The sequence below is a fragment of the Pollachius pollachius genome (assembly GCF_949987615.1).
Source record: "Pollachius pollachius genome assembly, chromosome: 4".
In the NCBI taxonomy this organism is placed as follows: Eukaryota; Metazoa; Chordata; class Actinopteri; order Gadiformes; family Gadidae; genus Pollachius; species Pollachius pollachius.
This window is the reverse complement of record NC_136937.1, coordinates 26,618,679-26,626,606: the sequence shown is the minus strand read 5'-3', so window position 1 is coordinate 26,626,606 and position 7,928 is coordinate 26,618,679. Positions and strand designations below refer to the sequence as shown.

At 49.5% G+C, this 7,928-nt stretch overlaps 1 protein-coding gene across 1 annotated transcript; it reads left to right on the top strand.

Moving 5' to 3' along the window:
- The first annotated feature begins 408 nt into the window (after positions 1-408).
- On the top strand, positions 409-7,690 carry LOC307074290 (beta-1,3-galactosyltransferase 1-like). The gene is made up of 2 exons (XM_079734306.1): positions 409-549; positions 5,286-7,690. The coding sequence occupies exon 2, from the start codon at positions 5,593-5,595 to the stop codon at positions 6,577-6,579; it is 987 nt and encodes a 328-aa protein (XP_079590432.1). The 5' UTR covers positions 409-549; positions 5,286-5,592; the 3' UTR covers positions 6,580-7,690.
- Positions 7,691-7,928: the final 238 nt, after the last annotated feature.

Sequence of the window (7,928 nt, the reverse complement as noted above, 5' to 3'; positions counted from 1 at the left end):
GCCCTCCCTGTGTCCCTACACAAAGTTCAGATGCCTGTGTACCATTGTAAGCTCTCTCTCTCTCTCTCTCTCTCTCTCTCTCTCTCACTCTCTCTCTCACTCTCTCTCTCTCTCTCTCTCTCTCTCTCTCTCTCTCTCTCTCTCTCTGTCATTCACTCTTTCCTCTCTCTCTCTCTCTCTCCCACTCTATCTATCCCCCCCCCCCCCCCCCACACACACACACACACATCTGAAGCTCACCATACACATGCCCCCCCCCTCCTCCCCCCTAGGGCGAGGTCAGCGCTGCCGCCCACTAATGACTGTATTTAATCACGCAGTGTATGATAAAAAAGGCAACAGAGACGCCTCTATCGCCAACAGGCCACCCGCTGCTTGCGTCTCATAAAGGTCACTTGATTATGAAGACGGCTCTGAATCGATGCTGCAATTATTGTAGTCTTTCTCCCCGCCAGTGTCGGCCCCGGGGGGCCCAGTAGAAGAAAACTCTGTTCAACTTATAATGATTTCAGGAGGATTTTTCTCCTTGGATGTCGACACTTCTCTTTGGTAAGCAGAAACAGCGTCATCTTTTTCGAAGATGTATTTCTCTTTTTCTCTTTTGTATTCTCTGTACAATATTTTGCAAACGGAAACAGTAGGCCGTTTCCAGCGTGAGCTGAGTTGAAAGAAGGATTTGTAGTTTTTTGGTTGCTTTGTGTTGTGACTCGTGTTTTTTATTTTAAAGACTTCCAACTTTGAGCTCGCTTTGCTATTCCCAAAGTGGTTTTCTTCTTTTTCTAGATTACAGTTACAAGTTATTTCCTCAAACAGAAGGCTCCAAAAAAGGTTGGACCACAACCCACAACCCTGAATATCATAAACAGTGCCCAAAAATGTGCCTTCATAAATATATTACAGTTCCACACAAAAGCTTTATTCATTTTTCTAATCTTTGCTTTTTTTTATTGTATTTATTATTCATTTTGAAAGCTCTGGTATTAAGATTCCTGGACAAGCTATGACCCTTGGGTGTAAAGATTTCCACAACGGAGGCTAATTCTACTTGAAAAAACAGTTTAGCTCTAAATGCTCCCATGAAGCGGATCATGCTCCACCCCTAGCGATTTGCACTTGATTATGCTGCTAGCCTGTGCCCTCTCTCTCTCTCTCTCTCTCTCTCTCTCTCTCTCTCTCTCTCTTTCTCTCTTCTGCTCTCTCTCTCTTTCTCTTATTCTCTCTCTCTGTCTCTCTTGCTCTCTCTCTTTTACTCGCTTCTCCATCTCTGTCTATGTATCTCTCTCTCTCGCACTTTCTCTCTTGCACTCTCCAAGTCTATGTATCTCTCTCTCTCTCTCTCTCTCTCTCTCTCTCTCTCTCTCTCTCTCTCTCTCTCTCTCTCTAAGTCTATGTATCTCTCCCTCTTTTTTCACATAAATGTTAGCCATGTGCTCCATTGTCATTGCTTTCTTCCTCCGGGATAATTAACGCAACAATGATGACCGGTACAGTTAGCAGAGAAGAGGTCGTTATCGGGAGCGTTCGGCCCCCATAGCAAGAGCTCTAGCTACCACTGTGCTGACCTGTAGGAAAGAATGTAATTATTGCTTATTATTCCTAGCGAAAGTATGGCTAGTGTATAGCCATGGCTAAGGTCAAGCTAGAGTGATAAATCACTCGGTTGTTCCAAGGTTATGGGAATAAATAAGCCAGAGCCTGAGCGAATATTGCTTATAACTTTTGATAGCATTGCAAGATAAAGGCGCATCATCGATCTGTTTTGGCTTCACGGGAACAGAAGCCAAAAACATGTTTAGCAGTGCCATCATGCTATGAGTGTTGGATGATGGGAAAATAAGGGTGGGGTGGGGCCATGGGGAGCCAGGAGAGGAGTTGGGCTGGTCGCCCGGGGATGACTGAGTGGGGCGTGAAGGCCTGGCGAGAGTGAGATTGACTAGCTGTTGATTGACTGGAAAAAATAGGTCAGACTGGTCAGAGAGAGCTGACACTGACACCTGAATAACAAGAGAGAGAGAGAGAGAGAGAGAGAGAGACAGAGAGAGAGAGGCAGAGACAGAATGATAGACAAAGAGGGAGAGAACGAGAGAGAAAGAGAAGAGTCAGATCGAAACACTGAAGGTAGAGAGAGGTAGAGATAGACAGAGATACGGAGAGCGAGAGAGGCGAAGGAAGGAAAAGTGAGAGACGAGAGACAGACAGATAGTGTGAGAGAGACAGTGAGAGACGAGGGACAGAGAGAAAGCGAATGATTGAGAAAGAGGGAGAGGGCAAGCAGTCCCAGATAAGGCTCAAATCCCCAGATCAAGACTAACCAAAATACATGATAATGTTCACAAAGTTCAAACCTAATAAAACTTGAGAAAGAGAGAGAGAGAGAGAGAGAGAGAGAGAGAGAGAGAGAGAGAGAGAGAGAGAGAGAGAGAGAGAGGCAGGGAGGGAGGGAAATGGACAGAGCAAGAGGCGAGAACAGAAGGAGAGCCCCTGCAGACACACATATGCTCCAATCCCCTGGCTGGAGAACTAACCGAATAACATGAAAAAGTGAAGTTCAAACCTCCTCCCGATGTGAGATCACATAGCAGAACAGCGAGATTGGGGCTGCGACTAAACACGAGGGAGAGAGAGGGAGGGGGAGATGCATGGTGTTAGAGAGATAGAGAGAGAGAGAGAGAGAGAGGGAAATGGAGAGGGATAGTGTTAGAAAGAGAGCGAGAGAGAGAGAGAGCGCTAAAGATAGAGTTAAACATCAAAAAAGAAGGCTGAGACCGAGGGAGGAATAGAAAGCGAGAGAGCTATAGTGTTTGAGAGAGGGAGAGAGAGAGAGAGAGAAGGAGGGGGAGAGGGGGAGAAGGAGAGACAGGGAGAAAGATGGCGAGAGTGAGAGAGGGAGGCAGAGTGAGGGAGAGAGGGAGAGAGCGAGAGGTAGAGAGAGATACGGAGAGAGAGACGGAGAGATAAAGAGGAGAGAGAGAGAGAGAGAGAGAAAGAGGGAGGGAGGGATAAAGAGGAAGGGGGGGGGAGAGAGATGCGACAGAAAGCCATGATGAAAAGAAGCCCAGCCAGCAGTGCGGGACAGAGGGAGGATTCAGAAGGTTGTTAAAAGGAGAACAAGGCGCCTCCTTCATCTGCTCCATCTCCCGACTCGGAGACACACTGCGTCTGAGCATCTGGGCCACCTCTGAATACACACACACACACACACACACACACACACACACACACACACACACACACACACACACACACACACACACACACACACACACACACACACACAGACACAAACATACACACAGTATCTCTAATGAGATCTTCTCCCTCTTCTTCATCAGTGATGCGCAAGACCAAACGCATCATCACACAAATCCCCCCCATCCACTCTACACACACATACAGACAGACACACACACACACACACACAAACTCCTACTAACAGACACATACATGTGAACACATACACCTACTAACACTCACACACCCACACACCCACACACCCACACACATACACCTTCTTAGAGACAGATAAAAGTGCACAGACACACTCACAAACACACACACATACACACACCTAATAACAGACCATACAAGTGCAGACACAAAAAAACACACACCTATCAACATACTCATTCAAGTGCACACACACACACACACACACCCACACACACACACACACACACACACACACACACACACGCACATACACACACAAACACACACACACCTACTGACTCAGACATGTACCCACACACACATGTAGACTGTTTTTTGAATTACAGTTCAGATGAACACAGCAACACTGCTCTAAAATGTAGTAAGTATATGGTCTGATGTAGCGCTCTGCTCTCAAAGAAGGAAAGATGGATTCAGGGAGCACTATGCCAGGAATTCCTGCCAAAGCTGTCGCTCCTTATGCTGCTATCGAAGTGCTATGACTCTGGAATCGCACAGACACAGACACACACACACACACACACACACACACACACACGCACACACACACGCACACACATACAAACACATGCACACAAACACACACGCACATACTCAACAAGCACCACATGAAGAACAAATACATCAACACTCACACATACACACACACACACACACACACACACACACAAACACACACACACACACACACAAACACATGCACACAAACACACACACACACTCAACAAGCACCACATGACTAAATACACACACATGCACACACACACAAAAAAACATAAGTAACACACAATCACACGCTCAAAAAACACCACATGACCACAAATACCTCAACACACACCCACGTTCGTATATACTATGTAAATGGGTTTCTTCACACCCTGCCATAGGATTGAACAGGCTGACCCCATCCCCATACATGTTTGTCCGCCCAAGCGAAAATTCTAATCAACCATCTTCCATGAGATGCGAGCACTCATAAATAATAAAGGACATAATAAAGGGGCCACCTCTGTTCTCATTGGAACAGGAGCACCAGAAAAGTAATTACGATGTGCTGGCGGTTTGCATGTTCCTAAATGACAGGGCCAGGACCCGACAGGGTGCATATCCGGCGGAGAGAGGGAAAAATCTATTTTACCCCCTTCCTGCTCCGCTGTCTCTCGATCTCACACTGTATCTCTCTCCTCCATTTCCTCTCTCCCATCTCTCCCATCCCCCCATCCCTCTCTCTCTCTCTCTCTCCCTTCCCCTCTTCCTCTCTCTCATCTCTCTCTCGATCTTACACTGTCCCTCTCTCCCTTTCTCCTCACCCTCCCTCCCATTTCTCTCTTTCTCTATCTCTCCCTCTCTCGCTCCCTCTCTATCTCTCTGATCCCCCATCCTTGCCAGGAAAGGAGAGGGGTTTGGCAGGTCTGTACTGGAAGCTGAGCTGGGGTGGGGTGGTGGTTGTGGTGGTGGGGTTGCGGGCCATACAGGATAAGGGAGCGGAGATAAAGCCGAGGTTCAGAGCCGGCAGCATGGGGGTGGTGGTGTGTGGATGAGGTGAGGGTCCATATCAATAGATCCAAGCCCCGGGTGGTGTTCAGCATCAGCCGAGACAGAGATAAGGCCCTTGCCGAGACCCACTTCATAGAAACCAGCCAAACGCTCGCTGTGTATTCAGCGGGACAATGCGAACGACCTGGACAACAAGCCCCCGGGTTGATATATGCAAAGCTTTAGAAAAGCCTCCTCTACAGTAGAAGGCCTTGACTCACTCGAATTAGCATTTCAATTGACCGCATCCTTGCATTCTTTCTTTCTTCTTTCCTCTCTTTCTTTCTTGCGGATTCCAGATGCATTCTGAGATCGCCATGGGCCCTCCCCTCCACGGAACGGATCGCACCACGGCGCCATGGGTTCGATAGGAAGTCCCGGTGCCACCGCCGCCGCTAACGCCGCTCTCCAGTCAGACCCCCGAGGCCCCCTGCGCGCACCCCGTCCGCCATTGATGTGAGACGCCCTCGCGGAGGCAGCCTCCAGCTGCGCCGCTCCACATAGGACGACCCCATGGCGGCCTGGCACCTGCATTCCCTGCGCTGTCGCCCGTGGTAACGCCGCCGCCAAGTGACCCCACACCCCCCACCCCCCACCGCGCGTGCAATGCCGTCAAAGGTGTCCTGCCTCTACCTGCTCACAGTGGTGTGCTGGGCCAGCGCCCTGTGGTACCTGAGCGTCACGAGGCCCTCCTCCTCCTACGTGGGAGGGCTCAGCTTCCCCCTGCGGCAGTCGGGAAGGCAGATGAAGAACGGCACCCTGGGCAACATGCGCACGCGCTCCCTCAACCCGCACGACTTTGACTATCTCATCAACGAGGACCGCAAGTGCGAGGCCGAGGTTCCCTTCCTGGTCATCCTGATCAGCACCACGCACAAGGAGTTCGACGCGCGGCAGGCCATCCGTGAGACGTGGGGTGACGAGAGCGCCTTTGCCGACATGCGCATTGTGACGCTCTTCCTGCTGGGCCGCAACGCCGACGCCGTGCTCAACCAGATGGTGGAGCAGGAGAGCCAGATCTTCCACGACATCGTGGTGGAGGACTTTGTGGACTCGTACCACAACCTGACGCTCAAGACCATGATGGGCATGCGCTGGGTGGCCACCTTCTGTGCCAAGGCCCAGTACGTGCTGAAGACGGACAGCGACATCTTCGTCAACATGGAGAACCTCATCTTCAACCTGCTGAAGCCCGCCACTAAGCCCAGGCGGAGGTACTTCACGGGCTACGTGATCAACGGCGGGCCCATCCGGGACATGCGCAGCAAGTGGTACATGCCCCGGGACCTGTACCCGGACAGCAAGTACCCGCCGTTCTGCTCGGGCACGGGCTACGTGTTCTCGGCCGACGTGGCGGAGCTGGTGTACAACACCTCGCAGCACACGCGGCTGCTGCACCTGGAGGACGTGTACGTAGGCGTGTGCCTGCGCAAGCTGGGCATCCACCCCTTCCAGAACAGCGGTTTCAACCACTGGAAGATGGCGTACAGCTTGTGCCGCTACCGCCGCATCGTCACCGTCCACCAGATCTCCCCTGAGGAGATGCACCGCATCTGGAACGACATGACCAGCAAGAAGCACCTGAAGTGTTAACAGAGCCTGCTGAACCACCAGCTGCTGGTGGGAGGCCCGGAAACATTTCAGGAGATGCTTTTTTTGTTTTTCTACGGTGGGCGACCGCGTATACTTTGTGAAAGACTGGACGGAGCAGAGTAATTCGTATTGGCAAGCTATCCAGGGCCATTGTCCACGCACTGATTGCCTTCCCCGCTTCTGAACAGCGGCCAAAGCAATTCTCCTGTGTATAATTCTTTATGTTGGGTCGCTGGGGTGTTGACAGATTCCTCTAGGCTTACAGACTGGCGTATTAGGCAGAATGAGGGGGGGAAAAGGCCCTATTGCAGTTAAGTGAACAACTTAAAGGGAAATTACTTCAATCAAGTCAGGTGAAGGACTGTCATACTTTAAATTAAATTTCCCCACTAGCCATTTCGCACCATGCGATATTAGAATGGGTTACAGAAAGGGCCAGCAATAGAAGAATTAAGCAAGTTGATTCTGCACATTTCGATTGAGCAAAAATAACTGTTCAATATGAATCAACCATTCAGTGAATGCCCTATCATTACAATGGTTGTATTTTGGGCTGAACAATGCAATGTGTATCAGTTGGCCTTTTTATCAACGGTGTTACATAAGAGGACCACCAAGTGTTCAAAGGGTAATGGTTTTACAGCAATCAGATCCTAGTATGTGACACAAATGTGCCACGTAGCGTTTTCCCATTACCGCAAAGTCGAAGCGCCTTGAAGGGACCCAACAGTGGCCGCCAGTTGTTATAATATATAGTTGTTTTCAGAAGCAGACCTATTTTCTTATGGATCCGGAGTTCTTTCTATTGTACACGGAGGAAAGCGAGAAGAAGTAGAAGAAGAAAAAGAAGAAGAAACAAAAAAAACATCTGCTTTCTCCGTTTAGCGGCAGTGTTTGCTGCTTCCGCGGGTATCTAAACAGTGAGGGGAGGAAGCGGCTGTTGCGCATTCCCAAGTGGATGTTCATTCTCTGTCAGTGTGTGATGTGTTGTGATTTCTCTCAGGCACTGCTGTGGGCAGCCTGTGGGAGATTCTATTTTCTAAGACTTGAACATGAACGACAATAGATGTCAGGGCGGTGATGCTCTACACCGGGCGATAACCAACGTGTATTTGACCGCTTTTTCCTTCTTTTTCATTTCAGAATAAAAAAGTACCCGAACAAACAAAACCAAAAAAATCCAATCTTATTTTTGAACAAAACTGATATTGCCTTTATTTTTTTCTGCCGTTTCGTGTGCGATTGCGTTTGCTAACCGACGTGCTGACACTAGAGCATAAGAAATGCACACGCCTGGGTGTGTCTGGAATGATCAAGGGGCTCTGACGTGCACAGGTGTCAGCCCCACG

Bases quoted from the DNA above. Each gene is read 5' to 3' on its own strand.
- LOC307074290 (XM_079734306.1), top strand. From the start codon at position 5,593: ATGCCGTCAAAGGTGTCCTGCCTCTACCTGCTCACAGTGGTGTGCTGG.